Source organism: Talaromyces amestolkiae, assembly GCF_001896365.1.
Source record: "Talaromyces amestolkiae strain CIB chromosome Unknown scaffold18.1, whole genome shotgun sequence".
In the NCBI taxonomy this organism is placed as follows: Eukaryota; Fungi; Ascomycota; class Eurotiomycetes; order Eurotiales; family Trichocomaceae; genus Talaromyces; species Talaromyces amestolkiae.
Window position 1 is genome coordinate 155,238 of NW_024468054.1, and position 23,205 is coordinate 178,442.

The 23,205-nt window shown below is 48.1% G+C and overlaps 7 protein-coding genes across 7 annotated transcripts, besides 2 other annotated features; 3 read left to right on the forward strand and 4 right to left on the reverse strand.

The window, feature by feature from the left end:
* Window positions 1-4,594: 4,594 nt before the first annotated feature.
* BHQ10_008106 (uncharacterized protein) lies at window positions 4,595-6,473 on the reverse strand (the record flags this gene model as incomplete). The annotated part of the gene is made up of 3 exons (XM_040880876.1): window positions 4,595-5,233; window positions 5,280-6,311; window positions 6,357-6,473. The coding sequence occupies 3 exons, from the start codon at window positions 6,471-6,473 to the stop codon at window positions 4,595-4,597; spliced, it is 1,788 nt and encodes a 595-aa protein (XP_040736609.1).
* A 563-nt stretch (window positions 6,474-7,036) lies between these two features.
* Window positions 7,037-8,864, forward strand: BHQ10_008107 (uncharacterized protein; the record flags this gene model as incomplete). Its single annotated transcript, XM_040880877.1, has 4 exons — window positions 7,037-7,067; window positions 7,128-7,172; window positions 7,229-8,347; window positions 8,398-8,864. The coding sequence occupies 4 exons, from the start codon at window positions 7,037-7,039 to the stop codon at window positions 8,862-8,864; spliced, it is 1,662 nt and encodes a 553-aa protein (XP_040736610.1).
* Window positions 8,865-9,343: 479 nt separating this feature from the next.
* BHQ10_008108 (uncharacterized protein) lies at window positions 9,344-11,052 on the forward strand (the record flags this gene model as incomplete). Its single annotated transcript, XM_040880878.1, has 3 exons — window positions 9,344-9,397; window positions 9,461-10,855; window positions 10,903-11,052. 3 exons carry the CDS (start codon window positions 9,344-9,346, stop codon window positions 11,050-11,052), a joined length of 1,599 nt encoding a protein of 532 aa, XP_040736611.1.
* A 53-nt stretch (window positions 11,053-11,105) lies between these two features.
* Window positions 11,106-12,270, reverse strand: BHQ10_008109 (uncharacterized protein; the record flags this gene model as incomplete). Its single annotated transcript, XM_040880879.1, has 2 exons — window positions 11,106-12,071; window positions 12,133-12,270. 2 exons carry the CDS (start codon window positions 12,268-12,270, stop codon window positions 11,106-11,108), a joined length of 1,104 nt encoding a protein of 367 aa, XP_040736612.1.
* Window positions 12,271-12,537: 267 nt separating this feature from the next.
* BHQ10_008110 (uncharacterized protein) lies at window positions 12,538-14,641 on the reverse strand (the record flags this gene model as incomplete). Its single annotated transcript, XM_040880881.1, has 2 exons — window positions 12,538-14,482; window positions 14,538-14,641. 2 exons carry the CDS (start codon window positions 14,639-14,641, stop codon window positions 12,538-12,540), a joined length of 2,049 nt encoding a protein of 682 aa, XP_040736613.1.
* A 514-nt stretch (window positions 14,642-15,155) lies between these two features.
* Window positions 15,156-15,837, forward strand: BHQ10_008111 (uncharacterized protein; the record flags this gene model as incomplete). The annotated part of the gene is made up of 2 exons (XM_040880882.1): window positions 15,156-15,668; window positions 15,718-15,837. 2 exons carry the CDS (start codon window positions 15,156-15,158, stop codon window positions 15,835-15,837), a joined length of 633 nt encoding a protein of 210 aa, XP_040736614.1.
* Window positions 15,838-16,431: 594 nt separating this feature from the next.
* On the reverse strand, window positions 16,432-21,089 carry BHQ10_008112 (uncharacterized protein; the record flags this gene model as incomplete). The annotated part of the gene is made up of 2 exons (XM_040880883.1): window positions 16,432-16,956; window positions 17,016-21,089. The coding sequence occupies 2 exons, from the start codon at window positions 21,087-21,089 to the stop codon at window positions 16,432-16,434; spliced, it is 4,599 nt and encodes a 1,532-aa protein (XP_040736615.1).
* Window positions 21,090-22,881: 1,792 nt separating this feature from the next.
* Window positions 22,882-23,014: a sequence feature (Protein overlapping with rRNA (BHQ10_008113, RAO72101.1) was converted to a misc_feature.).
* An 89-nt stretch (window positions 23,015-23,103) lies between these two features.
* Window positions 23,104-23,190: a sequence feature (Protein overlapping with rRNA (BHQ10_008113, RAO72101.1) was converted to a misc_feature.).
* Between the last annotated feature and the right edge of the window lie 15 nt (window positions 23,191-23,205).

A 23,205-nucleotide genomic window follows, 5' to 3' on the forward strand; every position in this document is an offset into this window, starting at 1 on the left:
CCAACCACATGTCTCGATTCTCATGCAGATATTGCGGAGTACATGCAGTCGGTGGAGTCGCTTAATCTGTCTTTGCGATCGTACGCTTTGCGACTCCATAGGCATGTATGTCTACATTCGAGCTTAAGATGATTTTCGTTGAGTATTTGAAATCAGATGCATGCAGGTATGTGAATATGTGCTCGATACTACGGAGCACCATGTACGTAAATATGTACTAAATAGACAAGGATCTGAAAAAAAGCAAAGAAAACTAAACCAACGGCCCGCATAGGCAGCGCGACCCGACAACTCGGCGCTCCCTTGAGAGACAAAACTCAATTGCGCCTGTGCAATAGTAGGATTGTCGTATGAAATGCCATAGATCGAGACTAGGTTTGATCTTGTACGATGTGTTACTAGACTGTACTAAGCACTGGCTGATCTTGTGTAACAACTAAAATGGCACAACTAAGCTGAACCAAGTTCAATCAACGTGGTTGTGTAGTCATGATTGGTTGATACTCTTCCTGGATCCAGACGGTCGATCTTGCGGATTCTGACTCGAAATCAGTCTTGAGATGTAGAGACGAATCGGATGGAGGACTTAGTAATGGGTACGAGATGACTGAGGAGGTGACCGACTCAGACCGAGTCAGGTACCCCAGTTAGTACCAATTTGAGTTCGACGATCTATTGTTGAGTAACAGACAAAATCGAACAATAATCATTGTTGATTTTAAAACGATCTGACGATTACAGGACAGTCGTGACGTCCTCAGTGCTGACGAAATGATCTGTAGGAAATTGACGGGGCTGTTTTCGGCTCAACAATCCCTAGCCCTAACCACAGCCACTCCATGGTAAATATTACGGAGATGTACTCCGTAATGATACCAATTCGTACAGCAATGCTACTAGTACAGAAGAGGTAGGTAAGCGATTTCCTAATACCGGTATTCGTTACATACAATACTCCATGCACAAGGCTCAAGCGTACCTCCAAACCAATCAAACAAGCCCTAAAAAGCCGACATCAACACCTCACTGATTTGAAAATTTCTCCTCCTAACAATTATCGTCAAAACACCAAGCCGTCTTTCTTGTTCGCCCCCTTCTCTCCGGCCCGCCGGATCTAGCATGCATTCAAGTCGCCTGATCATCTCGGAATGCTTCTTCCGTGGATGAAGCGAGGCGTACTCCAGAATCCACTCAAGTCTAACTAAGTACGTAGTAAGTCTCAACGCTTTTGATATTTAGTTTATTCTTGCGCCTAGCTAATAAGTGCTAAGCAACTGACTGACTACCCTACCTCACAGTGGCTATTTCGCTACCCCACTGCTCTTGCTCGAGTCCGCGCCCTATAGGGGGGTAGTAGATATCCGTAGCTTGTCTTGTTTTCGCTTCGTGTCGCTACTGATAGGACGCCATCGAATGCATCTCCGGGATTTGATCACTGTCAATAGGGGAGTGCAAATGCCCAAGAACACCCAGTAAGGGGACGAGAAGCGAATCCCTCAAGAGCGGTCAATAAACGATCTAGGCCCCGAAGGCAAAAGATGCCTTTTTAGTATGTCCTGCAGGTTGTTAGTGTCTCCGACTGTCTAGGGAGTAGGGAGCAGGAGTCGGGGTGAATTATCACTGGTCACTTATCAGTGATTCATTTCGTAGCCGTATAGATAGACGTTGTCAAAGCACAGAAACAAAAAGAATCGGTCATTGGTTTGACGTTTCGATCAGCCCATCATGTTTTCTTCTTTTCTAGGTTGAGATGGGTATACCCCTCGCTTAATTAGTCGGATATTCATTTCCGTCAACTTTAACTTCACTAACGGTTGTGCGACTTGTTGTACGATAGCATCGGAGTCACGGAGTGCCTGAGAATTAAGGGAAAGGAAAAGACGTATGAGAAAAGGGGAGGGGCTGATTCGCGTGGCTTAGCTATTTTACTGCGAGGGTGAAATTCACAATCGATGGTTCAAAAGTGCTCGAACTGGGCTCGACTAGTCGACACACTATCCAGGCGCGGATTCTTGCTGCCCAGCGCATCGCACCGCCATCGAGATCACCAGACGCTGAAGATTACATCAATTCTAGTCTTCTGTATACCTCTAAGTGCCTAAATCTGATCGTGATTCAGTTACGTACTACGTACGTGGACGGAAATAGATTAATAGGGGCTATTTATTATAGTAGATAGACCCACTCTCAACAACCACTTTTCTAACTTTTTACCCTTGTAGATTCTGCAAGGCTTGACTGTTTTGATCAGTATGGAGTGCATATGTGGTTTGGTATTCATGTGATGATGACGATGATCAAGGACATGCACCATTTATTATGTCGACAAGGTCGAGAGTATAGTAAACTTGAGACGCGGAATGATTATGAGGGGATCAGACCTTCAGAGCAATGCACTAGGTATGCAAGTCTACTGAATCAGTGTTGTTGCATGGCATGACGGACGACTGACCAGTGGTAGAGCGACCAGGTTGAAGAATGCACTAATTGATTAGCGGTTAGTTGTCACTACGTCGTCCGAACTAGGTACAACAGAATCCAGCGATGTACGTAGTGTTAGGTACTTGGATGAAAAATTCCATCCCTTCTCCATACCTAGCAAGTATCGGACTCTAGGTTCGTTTCAAGCTCAATTGATCATCGGATTACGTATGTGTCTACCCGAGGTTCGAGCGGATCTGATATACTCAGCTGCTTCAGCTGTTATCGTCACCATGCCTGATAAGGGATGACGGGGTTTTGGGGTCCAAATGGGCAGAAGAGCTTTGAAGAGCTACGAGGTCTTGATTTCGCAACACGATGTACCTAAGCACTAGCTAGAAACCAATGTTTGACAGGAAGACCCGGGTTTACTGTATTGGAGGGTTGAGAGATCTTTTGTTTTTTTGTAATAATCCGGCTTCACGTATGAAGGCGAGTTGTAGTTAGAGCCAAGCTCGAGGACTTTATATGATAGTACTTGAGCACACTGGCAGGAAATAAGAGATTTTTCATGTCAGTCCCAGTCATCGTTGAATGCCAGGGAACTCTAACTGTTCCTGAAAATCAATTAGATTCCTAGACGGCCTCCTGATACTTTCGGTATAGCTGAATCCTCAAGTACTAACGACAAGTAAGTGCCGTTCTATGAATGCATAAATCACAGAAACATGTGTACCTATATTATCACCGGATCATATGGAAAGTACTTACTTCAGAACCATTATATCACAATTCCAATCGTCTCTTCGAACCGACAACCGGGCAGACAGTAAACATAATCAGCGACTCAATCAATCGACCAAATCGATATAAATTACCCGATTAGGCAATAAACACACCTCTCTTCTGCAACCGCAATGAGGATTCCAATCAAAAAAGCTAATTGCCCACTATAATCACGGAAGTCGGTAGGAATTTGGGAGTCAGACACATGGTCCTAAGCAAATTGATCCTTGAGAGGGCCACTTGCATTCGTACAAGTACGCCGAGTAGACTCTCGGAGATCTGATTGCATATTCATATATCAATTCCTGTCCAATTGAGGGCCTGAGAGACTTCATTCAGATACGCCTAGTCGAGTCGATCAGACAGTCCCGTGAGTTTCCGTAGAGACATGCTCTGAATTGATATATTGACACCTTAGGTCGTTTACCTTTCTGCAATATACCTATCTCAGCAGCACGCAGAAACGCATTAAATTAAACACTAAAGCATGCAATAATGATATGCAGCTAAGCTTAACTTTCGACTTGCCTAAAAGATCCGAGGAGGGTTTACTTCAGCCTTCCAGAATAAGGTAATCTAGCCCTAAGACTCTAGTCCAAGTCCCTCGATGTAACATCACCATGTACCCTTTATAAAGGTTTCCACTTTCCTTTACCTCTAGCTGCCTAGCACAAGTTCTCTGAAGAACGATGAATACGCCCTTCTTTTTCCTATTCTGGTCTATATATGCGTACCATCGGTTGCAGCTTCCGTGGACCTAGTTATTAAAATGCCAAATATAGTCGATGTTGGCATGGATGAATCGATTCCCAAATTCTGATTCACCCTACAACTTACTGAGTTAATTACTACTATGTGCTACGTGACCTATCGTCAGCCAAAGATCGATTTATATAGTGCATCGTCACACAAAAAGTCAATTCTGAACTTTACTCATGCGTTACAGAGATCATACATGCATTAGTCTCATGTACAAAGTGCATGGATGTGTCTCGACTTTTGGATCTGAGACTAGGATATATCATACTGCACATCATATCCAGTAGTAGAGTGGCCCGGTTTTGATTTCTTCAATTATCTAGGTACATAAGCCTTGTTCTTACATGTATGTTTACAGATGTGCATGGTAGAATATGGTTCCAAGTGCTTGTGTGGCTAGTTGCGTCTCAAAATATGTTCAGCCTTGTAGTGCGTAGAGATATTGTAATTAAACGTCGTTAAGCTGATATCTACGCATAGATTTATAGCGTGTCATACACTTTATTCATTAACAAGGTAGGTAGTGTGAAAATATGTCTAAGTGATGCATTGGTATGTATTTACATACAAATTACTACAGTATAACCACCAAACAACGCCAACGCCTTGCTGATCATCCGGTGACTTATCACCGCCCTAGCTCTCTTCGCAGTCGCCCTGCCGCCGAGCCAGGAGTAGGCTCTGGCCAGTTGCTGACTGCATCGTTGACTTCCTCAAAGAATGTCGTACTATTATGAATCGTGGTCGCTCCGAGAACAACCCTGATTCCAGGGGAGCTGGCATTGATCTGGGCAATCAACTTGGCTTCTTCGTACGTTGCTCCACCTACCATAAAAACGATGATATCTTGCGGCTTATCCCTTGTATGCCCACCACCTTCCAAGAAGGGATATTGTAGCTCCCTCAGCTTGCCCTTTATAAGATTCTGTAGTGTTGCCTCTAGTCGAGGTGAGTGTTGTGTGTAGACGTTCTCGACACCTTTTAAGCCCCTGAACCGGTCACGAGCACCCGAGAATAAAGAAGCAGATTCGAAAAGGTCGGAAAAGCCACCCGCTACTGGCGGTGCTTGTAGAGAGTGGTGGTACGCAAGTAGTTTGGAGATGATGTTGACTTCATGTTGTGGAACGTTACCAGCAGCAGAGAGCAGATCAAGTAAGACCGGCAGTGAGTTATTGGGCTGCTTTTCGTAACGTATGCCATAGAGCGCGACTAAGCGGATCTTATTTTCAGCTTTGGCAGAGGGGAGCTGAATTATTCTTTGTAATGACTGCAAAAGTTAGCAAGAGTCGTCTTTAAGTTTACTTCATACTCACGCGCAAATCGTTGGCATGATTGTCGTTACATGCCAGGCTCTGCTCCAACTCACTGACGTCCAACAAATTGTCCTCACCAACACGACGACTAAGCTCGCCAACTAGAGTCACATGTTTGCTGACATTGCCCGATAATTTTCGAAACTCTGGATAATCCTCCACAAATCGCTTCATGTCTGCAATTGACTCGATGCTCATATTGCTTTGTGTCTTGGCCTGATACTGCTCAACGTACTCCTTGATATTCCCTCCCAGGTCTCCAAAATTCTGGTACATGTTCTTTTTATAAAACGGGTCTTGATCCTGCGACAGTACTATTTCCTGCAGTTCTTGTCGAACATCAGGGACGTCGCGCAAATCAACTCGACCATTGTGAATACCAATCAATTCATGTACCATAGCCTGATATGTCCATTGTGTGAGAAGAGGCGTTATAGGATCGTCTCGTCGGTCGAGAATGAGAAGAATAGGAGGGGTATCGGTCTTTCGAAAGTTGAAGAGTTGCTCTTCTTGAGTAAGTTGGTAGCGCACTTCTGTTGCGAGCTTCTTGGCCATGAGACTATTTTTCTCGTAACGAATCAATGGATTCTTCTTCAGTGCCAGTAACATGGCGATCACGCCCTCCGTCGTCCTCTGCAACGCGTCGCTATTCCACACATCGGGGCTATTACTCCATAACCTACTCAACGGGAATCCTAGATTGAGCGAGCACAAATCAGGGTTGATCACGATGAAATCCGCAAACTGTTCCTGCACCACGCGTACAACTTCATGATCGTCCGCCTCAGCAAGTCTCTCGAGCGATGACTTGCGAATTATATTCGTGAAGAACAGGTGGTACTCTCCGTATTTCGGGGCTCGCAACTCGTCAATAAGCAGTTGTATGGAATTCGGCGACGGGCGCACAAAGCATATACACCGTAAGTGTCGCATTTTCTCTCGTGCTTGATTATCCAGACGATCGACGAGGTAGACTTCATGATTGAGGAGCGCCGACTGGGTAATCGCCGTCGAAACGATCGGAMCCTGCCGCTACAGTCAGTGCAAATTCGGGAAGCCGATAAACGTGTTGCCCACTGTCTCACTATCAAGAAGGAGAATCTTCATCTTGGACGACGAGGAGCCTGCTGTAGAAGAGTCGCCGACAGTCACCATCCGGGATAGGTACCCGGACACTGCTGCGACGACATCCATTGTGAAAGCGATGCGATGCGATGCGATGCAATGCGCTGGGTTGGATCGTTGAATATTGGTCTTGTTATCCTTTGATGGTAGGTCTAGTATGTAAACAAGTGTCAACAGTAAGCGTTAGCTTGTTGTAGTCTAGGCAGTGCTCATAAGCTTGCTGGTCGAGGGGGAACGGACGCTCCGATAGGTCGAAGCAGCACCGCTCTGCTAGAGGAATGTCACAGCACGTGAAACTGTGGTCGAACGAGATTTGCTGGTTTGCACACCAATAGCCTATCAGCTAGACAGGTTGTCGAGCTCTAGGTTAATGTAGTTGTACATACATACATACGAGTACTAAGCAGTCGAGTATGTGGCGGGTCACTTGAGGCGGTCACTCAACAAAAAGTCCTTAGCTCCTTCCATACCCCAGCACATGACGGCATCGCTCCCGCTTCATCTTCTTAAATTTTCTTGCTATACATTCATACGATTCTTGTCTTTCTCTTCACATTCTTTTTCTCGTTTTCATTTCTTGTATGACTGAGTACCAGTTTATCGCCTAGACAGACCATCGGCAAACGCCCGCCATGGCTGCCATCCGCGCTTATATTGACGCTCGTAAGAGCTTTTTATATTTCCTTCACGCGGCTAAATATAACTGACAAAATCTGTGTACAGCTTTTACCGGGGCGGCAAACATACTTGGAGCATCTGTTGACGACGGTCAGTTGCTTCGGCTTGCGCAGCAGTCATCATACTGACCGATCCGCTTCGTACAGTCAAACTCATCGGATCCTTCCTCATCTCGTACCCGTTGGCCGCCATTCTCAAGCGAATCCCGGACAAAGACCCATGGAAAAAGAATGTCTTTATTATCGCCGTGTCTCTTTTTTACATCCTCGGCTTGTATGAGCTCTGGGATGGCTTGCTCACGTTGACGTATAGCTCCGTAGCCACCTATCTTATTGCATACTATATCGATGGCTCTCTGATGCCTTGGATCGGCTTCACCTTCTTGATGGGACATATGTCAATCAGCCACATTTATCGCCAAATTGCAGACGACGCATCGGTTGTTGATATCACTGGCCCTCAAATGGTTCTTGTCATGAAACTTTCGGCATTCTGCTGGAACGTGCATGATGGTCGTCTTCCCGACAAAGACCTTACGGATGCTCAGAAGTATGCAGCAATCAGGAAATTCCCAAGCGTACTAGACTACGCCGGCTACGTGCTATTCTTTCCGTCACTCTTCGCGGGTCCTGCTTTCGACTATGTCGATTATCGCCGCTGGATTGACACAACGCTCTTCGAAGTTCCTCCTGGTACCGATCCCTCGAAAGTCCCTCCTACTCGGAAGAAGCGAAAGATTCCACGCAGTGGTCGCCCAGCTTTGAAAAAAATGATCATGGGCATAATATGGGTTTTGGCCTTTGTGCAGCTGGCCCCTAAATTCCCAATCTCGTTTTACTTTAGCGACGAATACAAGACCTACTCGCTCCCACGTCGCATATGGCAACTGCATATGCTTGGTTTTGTCTCCCGGCTTAAGTACTACGGTGCGTGGTCCCTGACCGAAGGTGCCTGTATTCTTTCAGGTCTTGGATACAATGGCTTCGACGCGAAGACAGGCAAGGTCTTCTGGGACCGTCTAGAGAATGTCAATGTTTGGGGTTTGGAGACGGCGCAAAATACCAGAGGTTATCTCGAGAACTGGAACAAGAACACCAACCACTGGCTGCGTAACTACGTGTACTTGCGAGTCACCCCCAAGGGCAAAAAACCGGGTTTCAGGGCCAGCTTGGCTACCTTCAGTACCAGCGCGTTTTGGCACGGTTTCTATCCTGGTTATTATTTGGCATTTGTTTTGGCTTCATTCGTTCAGACTGTAGCAAAGAGTGCGTATCTATCTTTCTTATGTTTTGGAGCTTTCCTAACACTTGGCCAGATTTCCGACGCCACGTCCGTCCTTTCTTCATGAGCCCAGACGGGTCCAAGCCAACTGCAATGAAGCCCTATTATGACGTCGTCTCCTGGGTTGTGACTCAATTGATCATGTCCTTCACTGTCGCTCCATTCGTTCTTCTATCCTTTAGTGGCACAATTGCGGTGTGGAGTCGTGTGTACTTCTACGGTATTGTCAGCGTTGCTTCGGCGACGGCGTTCTTTGCTAGCCCTGCCAGAGCCTATCTCAGCGCAAAACAGAAGAAACGCAGCCGCCCAGCATTGGCCCGAACCGTGAGCGCCGATACCCCTGTGTTGGGTCTTCCGAACGATCTGGAGAAAGAAGTTGATGACGCGATCAAAGAGATTTCGGAAGAAATCGAAGAGATGCGGAGGAATGGCGCCACGAAATCGATGCCATCTGCTCCTGAGCTTCGCGCTATGGTCGAGGAGAAACTCCGCAAGGATTGATACCAGCGGACAAAGCTTTGCTGTTGTCAGTCTGGTAATATTGATATTATGATATCCAGATAAATGTTGTTTTGTCAGGTGCAGTCTGACGGTGGTTGTTCACGGCTCGTTGTGGAGGKACCTGTTTGTTGTGGTTAGAGGAGTTTGCTGTGTGAGTGTATATTAGTACCTACTATTTATCAAGTATAATAGAGTTGAATACTGTATGTATTACACTGGGCGTAAGATCGTAACCCTAAGCGATAAGGTTATCGATCGATCTCCGCTACCCGCAAACCACCAGATCCCGACGTCATTTGCGGTCACGGATCGTACTCAATGTATACATTCTACATACTTAGGTAGCTACGATAGAGAAGAAGAATGTACAAGATGCCCTTTGTACGTAATGCGCTTATAGGTTATATAATGGTCTGCGAACTTTCCTGCCGATCAAACACTGGCACTACAACCTTTGAGCGACATAGACAATTATCACCATGCCAGATAAGAAAAAGAGAGTCGCCGTTATAGGCGCTGGAGCTGCTGGGATGGTACCTCCCCAATCTCATTTCATGAATCTTCTTCTTCTCTAGATAAGAACTAACATGACCAAGTCCTGTGCTGCAACCCTCGCCGCCCACCCGGACAAGTTCGACGTCACCGTCTTTGAGACCGCCCAACACATCGGCGGCCAAGCAACCTCCATCGACCTCGATACCCACAAATACGGCGCCTCCTGGCTCAACGACGGCGTCCAGGGCGGTTCAGGAATATTTCGCCACACCTTCAACTTCTTCCGGCGCTACGGATATTCACCGCAAGAAGTCAAATTGCAGGTTTCGTTCGGAAAAGGGATGGATAACTTCTGGACAAACGTGTTCCCCAGTCCGCTTGTGGATAAATGTTCGGCTGAAATCAAGAAGCTTGGGAAGGTGTTGAAATGGGTTAAATATACGTTACCCATCACGGGGATATTGCCTGTTTCGGTGCTGCTGAAGTTGTGTCGCTTCAGTACGGATTTCAGTAATAAGATGGTTCTGCCGTTGTTGGCACTGTTTCTGGGCACGGGGAATCAGACGCCGAACGTGCCTGCGGGTTTGCTGGAGAGGTTGTTTGACGATCCCAATATGAGTCTTTGGGAGTATGATCCAGATACATTACTGCCGAATTTGCCGGCTATGCATACGTTTCCAAATCTCGGGGCGTTTTATCGTGATTGGACAGAAGATCTGAGGTCGAAGGGAGTCACCTTTAGGATTCATTGCGAGGTTGAGATTGTTCAACGAGACAAGAAGAAAGTTGTTCTCAGGACGAAGAGGAATAAAATTGATGAACATGAGAGGGAGCAGTCGAATGTGACCGAGCTTTTGTCAGATACGAATTCCGAAGAGGTCATGGAAGAGGAGTTCGATGAGCTTGTGTTGTGTACCCAGGCGGAAGATACGCTCAAACTGCTCGGTCGACATGCGACTTGGAGAGAAAAATGGGTTCTGGGAGGTGCCAGGTATTACAACGACATTACAGTCACCCACTCAGACGCAAAGTACTTTCAAAGCATCTTTGAGAGCCACTATCGCGACGAACTCTGTGCCGAACCGACGTCCAAAGAACGAAAAGACCAAATCTCATTTGCCACGAGTAAGCCTCAACGTCGCGAAGATGGTTGGATCGGATTCCAGCCAATGTATTATACGCATGCCTATCCGACGCATCCCGACCGGATTGAAATGGGATTTGACTGCACTAATTATCAGTACCAGTTCCGTGAGAGTCTTGAAGATGGCTCTTCGCCGCTGGAACATGACCGTCACGTTTTCCAAACGATCTTCTTGAACGACGCCGAAAAGCATCTGTGGACAATCGACGATATCAAGGACGACAAGGTCATAGAACGGAAATGGTGGCGTCAGTTGGGCCATCGATGGCAGCATTATCTCCGTGTTGTACCGGGAGTTATGTTTATCAATGGCAAGAATCACACGTTGTTTGGTGGTAGTTGGACCTTGGTGGTAAGTCAATCCATAAGCTGGCATGTCGTTCCAAGCTGATTTTTCAGAACATGCATGAAGTTGCTTGCGTTTCTGGTATTGCTGCTGCGTATCGTCTTGGGGCCACGTATGACGCTTTTGATGAGTTTGCCACGGATTTCTTTTCGAAGTATCTTCTTCTCGCCCATGGAGTTCGATACAAGGGTAGCAAGAAGTAATTTGACATCTCACTCAACAAAGATAGCTCGTTGAAAATAATTGTTGATTGCACCTAGCCCGTCGCAGGACCATATTCATTCTCATCACTCTTGTAAGCTGGCGACGTTTGATAACCGGCATTAGGCTCATTCGTAGCCTCCTGACCAGGAAGCGGAAAACTCAAGTACTTCCAATCTTCAATCTCCTCCGTAATACACCGTAGCCTGTCACGGATACTATCAACCGCATAAGACCCAAGCAATAAACGTAGTGGTGGAAACGAGCAGTGTCCCAATTGCCACACCAACTCTGCAGCTTTCACAGCACTGACGGGTTGCTTATCGCCCAACCAGAGCAGTAATCGGCGCGCATGCGCTGCAGGCGACGAATTGGTGCGATACGGCTCGCTGGTAGGTTTAATAAAGAAATGTCCGTATGCTGGTAGATGAGGCGGCGGGTTATCCCACGTATTTGGCGTCAATTTGGTCACCACATCATCCCGTCGAACATGACCCGGCTCGATGAGCGCAACCTTGATATTAAAACTATCAATTTCATAAAGCATACTCTCAATCAACCCTTCAACCGCGTACTTCGATGCGCAGTACGGCCCTAGACCCGGAACACCGAGAGCACCCGACGTAGAGCTGAAAATGACATATCTACCCGCCCGCCTATCTCGAAAATACGGCAATGACAACTGAATGATATTCAGAGTCCCCATGAAATTCGTCTCAAACTGATTGCGAATATCGTAGTCATCCTGATCTTCGCAGGCACCAATAACGCCATAACCGGAACAATTCGCGATGAGATCGACGCGTCCGAAATGCGCGATTGTGCGTTCAAAGACTTCGCTTACTGTCTCGCGCACGCGGACGTCGCACAGCAGGCCCAGACAGTTTTCATTCTCGGTGGCCATGCGCTGCATTGATTCGTGGCTGTCTTCGAAGGTGCGGCCCACGGCGGCGACGAGGTCGTTGTGTAGCAAGGCAGCTTTGACGAGGGAGCGGCCCATGTGGCCTGTCGCGCCGAATATCTTTAGCAAATTAGCATCACTATCATTATTATCGTATCGAAATAAGAGGGAATAGACGTACAAGCCATACGAGCTGTTTGGGAGGATTGTTCGGACCAGGAGGATCAGTGGTTGTGGGGAGCTGGACTCGGGAATCGCGCGCAGCTGACGATGGCGACAGGGCGGTTATGTTTGTTGGAGGACTGCCGAATATTTCCATCGTGGTTGAGGATCAGTCATTGGATGACTGAGAACAAAGCATTGTCGTTGGAAAATCGCAAGACAAATCTGGAGTAGCTGAAGAGCTCCGCACGACACTTGATGTGGGGCCGAAGAACCTCAGAGCTTAAGGTTTGGTTACAGATTCATAGAAGTACGTAGTAGGTAACCCAGATGAAGGTATATATTGTATTGTACATGTAGCCAACCCTGCGCGCGCTATGCTCTATGAATGAAAATATAATACATAAGACAGCCTATACAAAGCTTATGCAGAAGCCATCTCTCTGACCTCATCTTCCGAAGCAGTCAATAAACGCCCCTTGCGAAGATACATCATAATCCTGACTGCACCAGACGGCGTGATCCCTTCAATCCGTCTCAACATACCGATATTCTCCGGCCTCACGCGTTCAAGCGCTTGTCGTTCCTCTGTGCTCAACCCATGGACAGCCGAATAATCCATATTCGGCGGGAGAAGCATTCGTTCCTCTCGTCTGAATTTCTCAGCCATCAAGGATTGTCGCTTGATGTAGGGCGCGTATTGTGCTTCGATGGTTACGCGTTTCTTGATCTCAGGGTCGAATGAGGCGGATGTATATGCGGCGCCGTTGGGAGAGGCGATGTGAGGAATGAGGGAGTCGATGTTGATGCCCTCAACGCAGAGCATGTCGAGACCGCTGCGGTATGAAGTGTCCACCCTGGTCTGGAAGCCCATGCGCGACCATTGGTTTGATGTGTATCGTGTGTTTTCCAGTAATCGCGAAAGCTCATCTATTTGTGTTTTGGTTTCTGAGAATTGGTTCCATCGCTCGTCTGACACAACAGATGCCTCTCGGCCCATGGCCGTAAGACGGAGATCAGCGTTATCAGAGCGACTCGAAATTCGAAACTCGCTGCGAGATGTAAACATACGATACGGCTCCGAGACCCCTCTCGTAATCAGATCGTCGACCATGATGCCAATGTACCCGTCTGCTCTGGTCAGCACCATCGGTGCCTTGCCTTGTGCAGCGAGACCGGCATTGGCGCCAGCCAAAATACCCTGACCAGCTGCCTCTTCGTATCCAGTGGTACCGTTGATCTGGCCGGCCAGATACAACCCACCGATGAGTTTAGTCTCGAGTGTCGGTTTCAGATTTCGCGGGTCAATATAGTCGTATTCTACCCCATAGGCAGGCTGGAGCATGCGCACGTTCTCTAGGCCGCGAATTGTGCGCAACATGGCTTCCTGTGCTTCCACAGGCACCGTCATTGATATTCCGTTGGGGTAGATGACTTCGTTCGGTGCAAATCCCTCAGGCTCAAGCCAGATTTGATGTTCTTTCTTGTGTTTGAATCGGATAATCTTGGCCTCTAGCGACGGACAATACCGAGGCCCTCTGACAGTTTCACGAATATGAATCGATTTATCCAGATTGGCTCGTATAATATCGTGGGTCACTTCGTTCGTATGCGTCATCCAGCAACTCAATTGACCCTCGTCACTAACTTGCGTGGTCTTATTCATAAACGAAAACGGGTTTGGCGGTGAATCTCCGCGCTGAACTTCAAGCGATGAAAAATCAATCGACTTTTTGTCCAACCGCGGTGGTGTCCCTGTCTTCAACCGACCCAGCTGGAAACCCGCTTGTCGTAACGATGTGCTCAACCCATGTGTCGCTGCTTCACCCATTCGTCCTGAGGGGTATGCGTCAAGACCAATGTGAATTTCTCCTCCGAGGAATGTGCCAGTAGTGATAACCACCCGAGTCGTAGGTATCACCTGCCCCGAATCCAATCTAACCCCGACAATCTTCCCTGCTGCATGCGCATTCTGGTCTGTATCATCCCTCGACACAACAATATCTTCCACCTTGGCCTCGAGAATACTCAAATTCTCCGTAGCGACCAACTCCTCCTGCATATACCTCTTATATAAATCCCGATCGATCTGTGCCCTGGGTCCCCAAACGGCTGGCCCTTTGGATCGATTCAGCACTCTAAACATAACACCCGCTTTATCGATGATGCGGCCGGCGACGCCATCCAAAGCGTCGATTTCGCGCATCATGGTGCCCTTGCCGATTCCGCCGAAACTGGGATTGCAGGAACAGACGCCGATGTTGGAGAGGGAGGGAGTCACCAAAGCAGTGCGGGCGCCGGAGCGGGCAGCGGCGGCGCATGCTTCTGCGCCGGCGTGGCCGCCTCCGACGACGACGACGTCGTATGGTCTGAATAAAGATTAGCCATGGCGGACGGCATAAGTGTTTGGAAGGTGATGTTTACCGAGCATCGGAAGAGGTCGCCAAACGCCGTTTGTGCAGTATGCTTCTAAGGGCGTTCCCGTGGCTGAGACGAGACAGCGCCGTGGAGCGTGCTCGTAATGCCATTGTCGACATGAGCTTTGGACGTTGGCAGTCAGCGTCACTGTCAGTCAGTCAGTCAGTCAGTCAGTCAACACGGAGACACTTTTTCTAAAAAGTTCCCGATAGATAGGAGATAAGGCTCACGTGATGGCGTATTACTAAAAGCGGGATTTTTGATTGGTTTAGATGACTCAAATGGAACTCCTCGCTGAAGACGCTAAGCCGTTCTGGACAGGCCAATCAGAAATCTGACTCAGCCATCCGCTAGCCAATCATCATTGCGAGAAATTTACAGTGTTGATTTCCTGTTCAGGTTAGCGCCGAAGAAATACTTTCCTCTCGCACGTCATTTTAGTTTGGCCAGTCATTAGCGTCGCTGCTGCTTCGTGCCATTTAGAACGGCCTCATTATTAAAGCTGTTCTACGGGTTTCTTCCGAGAGTTTATTGGAACGGTGAAATTTATAAAAGCCATATCCGGCACTACATCCTGTCGAGCTTCAAAGCAATATAGTCAAGATCACATATCCAGAATCCAAGATGAAGGCTTACTGGTACGACAATGCGCCTGTGAGTATATCGTCGCATCGCATCTACACCAAAGAAACGCAATCAACCCCGCAACCCCTCTACAGCGACCCAACCATCCAGAAGACCGCGATAACTAACCAACAGCAACAGGGCGACCAGCGCGAAGACCACGACTCCGGCCGCCCCGTCACCGAATCCCAGCTCCAATCCATCGGCGTAATCTACCATCACTTCCCCCAACTCTCCTCCGTCGACGCTCTAGCCTCTGAACGCGGCTACAAAAACCGCGACGAAATCACCGTCTCGCCCGAAAAAATGGGTAGCATATACGAAGAGAAAGTGAAATCCTTCTTTTCGGAGCATTTGCACGAAGATGAAGAGATTCGATATATCCTGGATGGAGATGGGTTCTTTGATGTGCGGAGTGAGGGCGATGAGTGGATTAGGATTCGGTTGGAGAAGGATGATTTATTGATTTTGCCGGCGGGKATTTATCATCGGTTTACGACTGATGCGAAGAATGTAAGTTTTCCTCGCCCCGGAGGAAGTATAGGGGGCTAATGGTTGGCAGTATATCAAGGCTATGCGTCTGTTCCAGGACGAGCCGAAATGGACTCCTCTGAACCGCGGACCGGATGTGGATGTTAACCCTCATCGTCAGTCGTACTTGAAGCAGACTGCTGTTGCTTAGTTCGACATCAGACTCTATAAGCAACGGAGATGAGGTCAATTATGCTGATTTGACAGATAGTTTACGAATACCACTTGTCCTTTTTTCGGTATTCCCAGTATGATCTGCTTCCAAATCTGACACTTTTTGAATACATATCTCCATGGATATACGCGTATCTAATACCCTTACCCCCTAACCCTAAGCCTCCTTCTCCAGCCACGTTTTGAGATGTAGGCGATCTGGATGTGTTAGGCTGCAATCGTCGTGTGAACGAACATTGAAACGTTGCGAACTCCAAACGTCGTAGGAACATTGAGAAAATACCGTCATCAGATTGCTTCCTATGGAAACCCGCGTCGTCGCCGACCTACATGTATACATGACTAGATGGTCCGGTATTGAGTATTGACAGATTATATTGTTTATGTACTATATATGTACCAGTATACTTCAGACTTTTGTTCAACCAAGAAAAGAAAATGAAAGCGAGAGGCCTGAAAATGCAACAACAAAACCACAAAAAGAAACCAAAATCTATATGATAAATGATATGCCCGCTAAACCCATACGCAACATGCATTAATCAAAAAACCCCCTCAGGATTCCATCACCTCACTTCCTTCTAATCACATTCTTGATCCCCCCAACAACAGCCCCAATCCCGCCAAACAACCAGCCCATCCCAAACGACCAGCCCCTTATGCGGACCGTATAAATGAAGAAATAAACGAGAACCCAATTGATCACAACAAAGGCGAGAAAAATGCCGAAACAGTGCCATTTGTCGTCATCCTGCACGTTAAGGGTGTGCATATACTCGCGCCCATTGCTGTACATGCAATACCCGCACTCGCCCGAACCAGAATCAGGCAGTAAGTATCCCGTTCCGGCGATATTGTTAACCCAATTAGACGCGTAGGATTGGCAGTTCTGCCCATCCGGAGGCGTGAAGTAGGTTACTTCCTGAGGTGCGCATTCAACTGTCACGGCGGGCAGGACGGCGGACAAAGTGCCTCGGATCCACCAAGTGATAGGGTTCACGTAGTATAGCCAGTATTTCCAGAATACAGGGTAGGAGGCGTAGGAGCGGATTACGCCGTTGAAGAGGTTGCACATTACGAAGAAGAAGGGGAGGACCTATCCAATAATCAGTTGTCTGAAATTTAAGAAAGGAGGAGAGGAAAATGGGGGCTTACATTTGATATGACAGTAAACGAAGGCGCAAATGCGCAAATCCATTGTCCCCAGCTCGCCTGGAAGAAGAAGAAGAGCATCGTCATGAGGAAGACGTATCCCGCCGAACTGCTGTCCGTCGGAAGCCCAACAGGGAAATACCAGAGCACGAAGTAGATCACTGAGGTAAGGACGGCAATGGGAATCTCGCAAACGACGTTCGCAGTACAGAACGCGACCCAGCCGTAAATTCGACTCGGGTATTCACGCGATTCCCATAGGGAGCGGTTCATATAGAACTTGGGGACGATACTGTTCATCACGATAGGCGGAATCAGAATGATCAGGAAAGTTGAGAACATGCGGTCCTGCAGACCCGACAGGTTGTTGCCGAGTTTCCAGAATGTGAAACCGTTGAAAATACCCAGGATAATGCTAACGAAGATCTTTCCGTAGTAATAAGAAGGGTCACGCCAGTATTGCAGGAAGACACGCTTCGTTAGCATCTCGATTTGCGTCGTGACGGGAGCCGCGAATTCGGTTGGTTTGCCCGCTGCATCCTCGGAAATGGGGATTTGACTGCGTTCTTTGACGATCTGTTCAATCTCGTCCAACATCTTTTGATTTTGAGTGGAGTTGCGCCATTCTTCGTTCCAGTCGATTCGTTTCCCGTTACGAACGACGGGCTTTGCGGCTGTTTCGAGAATAAATTCAGCCACGTTCTTGGATGGAGGACAGACGACGCCGCGGTCGGCAAAGTAGTCGACTACATCACGCCCATCTTGGCCTACAGAGCCGAAGTAAAATGTATTTCCACCGGGATTGAGGGCAAGGATCATGTCAAACTGTTGGATGAGCATGGATGAAGGTTGATGGATTGTGCAGACGATGGCTTGACCTGCGTGTGCCAGCTTCCTCAAAAATCGGACAATGGAGAACGCAGCCTGGCTGTCGAGACCACTGGTTGGCTCGTCGAGGAACAGCAACAAACTGGGTTTGGCTGCTAGCTCAACGCCGATTGTGACACGCTTCTTTTGCTCGACACCTAGCGAGCTGATGAGTGCGTCTTGAATGTCTTCGAGCTCGAGCAGGTCGATGATGCGATTGACATAGTCAATCTTTTCGGATCGGGGGGTCTCTCGGTCTTGACGCAGAATGGCGGAAAACTCCAAAGCTTCGCGGATCGTAGCTGTACCGTCGTGCAGGTCCATTTGCTCACAGAAACCGGTTCCACGCTGGAAGTCAGCACCCAGAGGGCGGCCGTCGACCAACATGTCACCTGTGACGACGCCCATTTTCTGTCGTTGAGCGAGAGTGTTGAGCAAAGTCGTCTTGCCGGCACCGGATGCGCCCATCAAGGCGATCATAACGCCTGGTTTGGCGTATCCGCTTACACCGTTCAAGAGTTTCCTCTCGCCGTTGCCGTAGGGGACGGTATACTCGACATTGGACCAGGTGAATATGCGATCACTGGTAGTCAACGAGTTCATGATCTTGTCGTCGGATGAGGAATTAGCCGGTACGGCGACGCCGTTTGCACCGTTTTCTTCGTCACTCTTCTTCTCGGCTTGAGCGAGTTGCTTCGATCGTCGCGACTTCTTAAAAATAAGCGCACCGCCTCCTCCACCACCGAAAGTCATAATCTCATTCGCAACAACCGTGACAAGGATGTAGAGCACAGTAAAGGCGACAACGACGCCAAAATTGCGCCACAGGTGATGACGAGTAAAGCCAAACGAGGTCTCCAGATAAGCAGCCCCCGAAACTCGAGTTTGATCTACTGAGGACCCCGTCAGAGCACAACTCTGGTGACCGGCCACAGCTCCCGGGCCTGATGGCACAAGCATAGAAGGATCACAGTCCATTTCTCGGTTGGCAAACTCATTTGTCAGAACAGCCTCGTAAGCGTACGAGATGGGGTTGACGTAAAACAACCAGCCGAACCAGATTGAATCGTTGAGTAGGGTACTTTTGGGGATTGCGTAACCGACAAAGATAACCAGCAGATTCAAGGCGATTCCACCGAAACGAACTGCATCGTCGATTGTGGGTGATAGAGCGGCGAACATCCGGTACATGGAAGTGATACAGATGGTCGTTGTGTATACAAAGAGCAAGTAGATGAAGAACTTGCCCGCATCAACGTCCAATCCAGATAGAAAGTAAGTGATGATACCGAAGACGGAAACCAAAGTAGCCAGAAACGGAAAATCAACCACAACTCTCGCAATCGAGACTGCCGAAGGTCGATAGAACGCGTAATCCCGATGACGCTGGATCATAGTACGACCAGATACAGCGGGCATCAATTCGGTCATTTGCAGCCAGCCAAGAAACAAAACAGAAAAGAACAAAACACCTCCTCTGGCAAAGGCGCCACTAGTGTTGAGGGACTCTCCGTAAAATAAAGAGCTGACAATCAAGGCGTTGGCGATGGCAATGAAGAACTTGGTGTAGAGGGATGTCTTGTCACCTAATAATAGCCAAACCTCGCGCTTAACACAGGCGGCTACCTGTTTGGGAAAGGACACGGTGTAGGAGGATTTCTTGGATACGTTTTTGCTTTTGGATGCGCCGACGGTTTGCTGGAAACGGCGCGTGTCTTCCAGTTGAGTGTCGGCTAGTTGGCGTTCGTATAGAGCGACGTCGTCGAGAATGCGTTTGTATGCACCACTTTGCTTGAAAATCTTCTCCAACTCTTCGGCTGTCTTCGGGGTTGATGCTTCTTTACCAGGCTGGAATTGACGAGCGTTGGCGTCACAAAGCGAAGTCAAAAAGTCAGCTGTGGTCGATTGCGGCGGACAGTAGAATCCCAGATCGATGAAGTACTGCTTTGCCTCGTTTGCTGGGCCCTGGAAAAGCATTCTTCCCTCGTCAATGACGAGCACCTTGTCCATCAGCTCGTAGATACCTTCACCAGCCTGGTACAAAGTGACAAAAGTAGTTCGTCTGCTAATATCAGTCATGATACGCAGGGATTTGGCGTAGTCCAATGCAGTACTGGCATCTAGACCTCGGGTAGAATTGTCCCAACATGCCACTGTCGATTTCGACGCGAGAGTTTCTGCAATACTGACACGTTTCCGTTCGCCACCAGAAACACCTCGCACATACTCATTACCGACCTGAGTGTTCTTCGTGTGGCTGATGCCAAACATTCTCAGCAACGCATCCAAAATAATGGGTACACTGTCTCGTTCGCCCTTTTTGGTCTTGTTCATGAGTGAGAACTTGAGTGTCTGCCAGACAGTCAAAGTCGCAAAATGTTGGTCATCCTCGGGGTTATAGTTGACTTCTCCACGAAAGTGTTTGTGTTGTTCTTCAGCCGAGATACCGCCATAGCTGACATCGCCCAATACAGCGGCGTAAGAACCGCGGTCGTTGGCAATAGTCTTCAAAAATGTCGAGCAGCCAGCGCCGGGTCGTCCCAGAACGAGCATCATCTCACCATCACGAACGACGCCGGTGAAGTCATTGATCAGGGTTCTGGTGGCAGGCGGCTTCCCGAATCGTATTTTCGGGAAGAAATACTGCACGATATGATACAGATCTGGTCCAAACGTGCCAATCAGCGCTTCGGGGAGCGTTTTGACGAACGATGCGGAGGCTTGCACGCCCATGACGGTCAGGTTTTTGTACAGCACGCCTACTTTTTTGGCGGGTTCGCCGGCTGTCGTTCTTCGCTCCAGAATGCCGCCCATCAGAAACTCGCCTAAATCGAAGTCGTCCTGTTCGGTCTCCTCGTCTCCCTTTTCGGAATCTCGAGTCTTGGTTTTTGTGGCTGACCGCCATCTACTAGCAGGCCGCACGGAGCGACGAGATACCTGCGAACGAGTCCTCTGCAGACTGAACCGACTCAATTCTCGACGCATCTCTTCGAAATCTTCCATTGCGCCATGGCGGGAGACCGGTTCGCCCTCGGTTTGTTCTCCCCATCGGCCATCGATGCTGACTTGTGAGGGGCTGGCGAGGGTTGACTCAGCGGCGGAATCAGAGCTGCCGATGATGGGGGCATGGTGAATTGGTTGAATATTTTCCTGGCTGTCGTCATTGTTACTGCGGTTGGGGTCCTCGACGATACCTGGGATGGCCGCCATCTTGATTGCAATACAGACTCAATTCAATTGATATTTTTTTTTCAGTAGCTGATGGCAGCCGTGAGAATGTTTTTTGTATTTTGATTATGGATTCAATAACGATACAGTGGTGATCAGGAATTGTAATGAAATGTAGGAAATAATACGGGCAATCGTTGTGGCCCTGAAAGGAAGGAGAAGCGAGCCAGTCGTCCTGGTCTGCTGGACTGCACAAGGCAGGGGAGTGGAGAGTTTCTGTTTGGGACGAAGAAAGAAAGTATACAGGAAGAAAAGAAGACCAACTCAAATTCTTATATTTGTACCAACGAGATAAGCGTGGGAGAGCTGTCTCAGAGGTTCACCTTTACCTCAGTGGCGCGGATATAGCACTAACAAAATCCGAGCGATGGATTTGTCAGGCGGGGCGTAGTTGGTTGGTCCACCAGCGGAGACTTATCAGGAATGCGAAAAGAGGTCGCTCTCATTTGGCGAACCAACAGAGAAGAAAGAAAAGGTCATGGCATCGTATCGACGTCAGGAATTGATTAGTAACTACGGACGAGGCAGCTTGCCGTATGGCTTATCCGCTGTGGGCCTGCAGAGTTTTTATACGTCCGTTAGACTGACTCGCGCTTCTGTCTTCAACTAGGACAATCTATGAACCGAGCGAGCAGATGGCTTCTGTAAGGCAGTTTCGCCAATCATAGCCCCTAACACCGTCGATAAAGCCGACAGACCCATGAAAAATCTAGAACGATCGTCTACCAAATGGAAATTTATTCGCAGCCAGCCATGTCACTGGCCACACTAAAAGCTGACTCGTGCCTTTTTCATCCTTTAGGTTTTGACAGTCTAACCGCAGGGCACTTAACGCCGGAAGTGATGGAAGAGGCTGGTTGAGACGGAGTTAGTGCGAACTACTTTAGGTATGCACTATCTCCTCCGTTCGGACGTATTAGTATTTAAGTCAGCACGCGCCCGCAGAAACAAATCTCATGAATCATGCCAGTGTGCGTAATCTATGTATCGCTAGTCGCACACTTAGTAAGCGTCGCTTACCAAACCTCGGCTCCAAATTCTAGCAATGTTTCCGAGATCTCCAACCGCTCGGCTCGAAGTTCATCCTACAACAACCCTATTCACCAAAATTGTCCATCAACTCACCAGGATTTTACGAAATTAATCAAAGAGTAGGCTCTCCCACCGGCCCGTGTGGGCGGAAATTCTGCTCGGATTATAAATACTTTGCGAGCAATCCCCTTTGTGATCGCGTCGATTTCTAATACGCTGCTTCCTTCGCATGGTAGTATATATTAAGTCGTTGGGACCCTCGCACGGTTTCGTCCGGATATGAGGTTATTTCTTCTCATACCGTTGCTGCCTGTAATTACTCGGACATATTCTGAATGAGTCATTATTGCTCATACTGGCAATCTATTTTGTTGTTCTTGCAGACGGAGGAGATATCAAGAACTAAGAAAGATCGGCGGCGCTTAACCTTCCCAAACGGGGAATTTGCATCAGCTGTTGATTTCTGGGGGCCTGATTGGTCGATTGCACAATCATCCAGGGTTTAGATAGTAGATACAGTATGAGCGGCTTGTAGGTTGAGAAGATGTACTTCTATAAATTATGCGTCCTACTGCCACATAGATAGAACAAGTCATCTGCATGCACACACGCATATGATGCGTCCATTAATTCTCCCTCCACGTTTATGTTAACGACCTCGCTTAACAGCCGAAGAGAATACAACAAAAGCAATTATAGTACAGATCGAAATGTATGCAAGTAATGCATTGGCCACGCAGAATCAGTGTTTGTCCTCCTTCTTGCTGGCACGTGTGATGCGTTGTTGGATTTCTTTGTCCGACAAGATCTTGACCGCATCTTTGGAAAAGACGTAGCTTAGGCCGGACCAGATGGTGGTTGCTGCAACGAGGTATCTGATTCATTAGCACAGCCCAATAAAAAAGTCCAATTAGAGGGGAGAAAAAAAAAGACATTCCAAAAAGAAAAAAGAAAAGATACATACAACAGCTGGGATTCGCTGGTGGTCACCCACCCAACTACTAACCAGCCGGCGTGTGGCTTAAGTACGGCTGAGCGGACGGGCCACACCCTATGGTCGTATGTG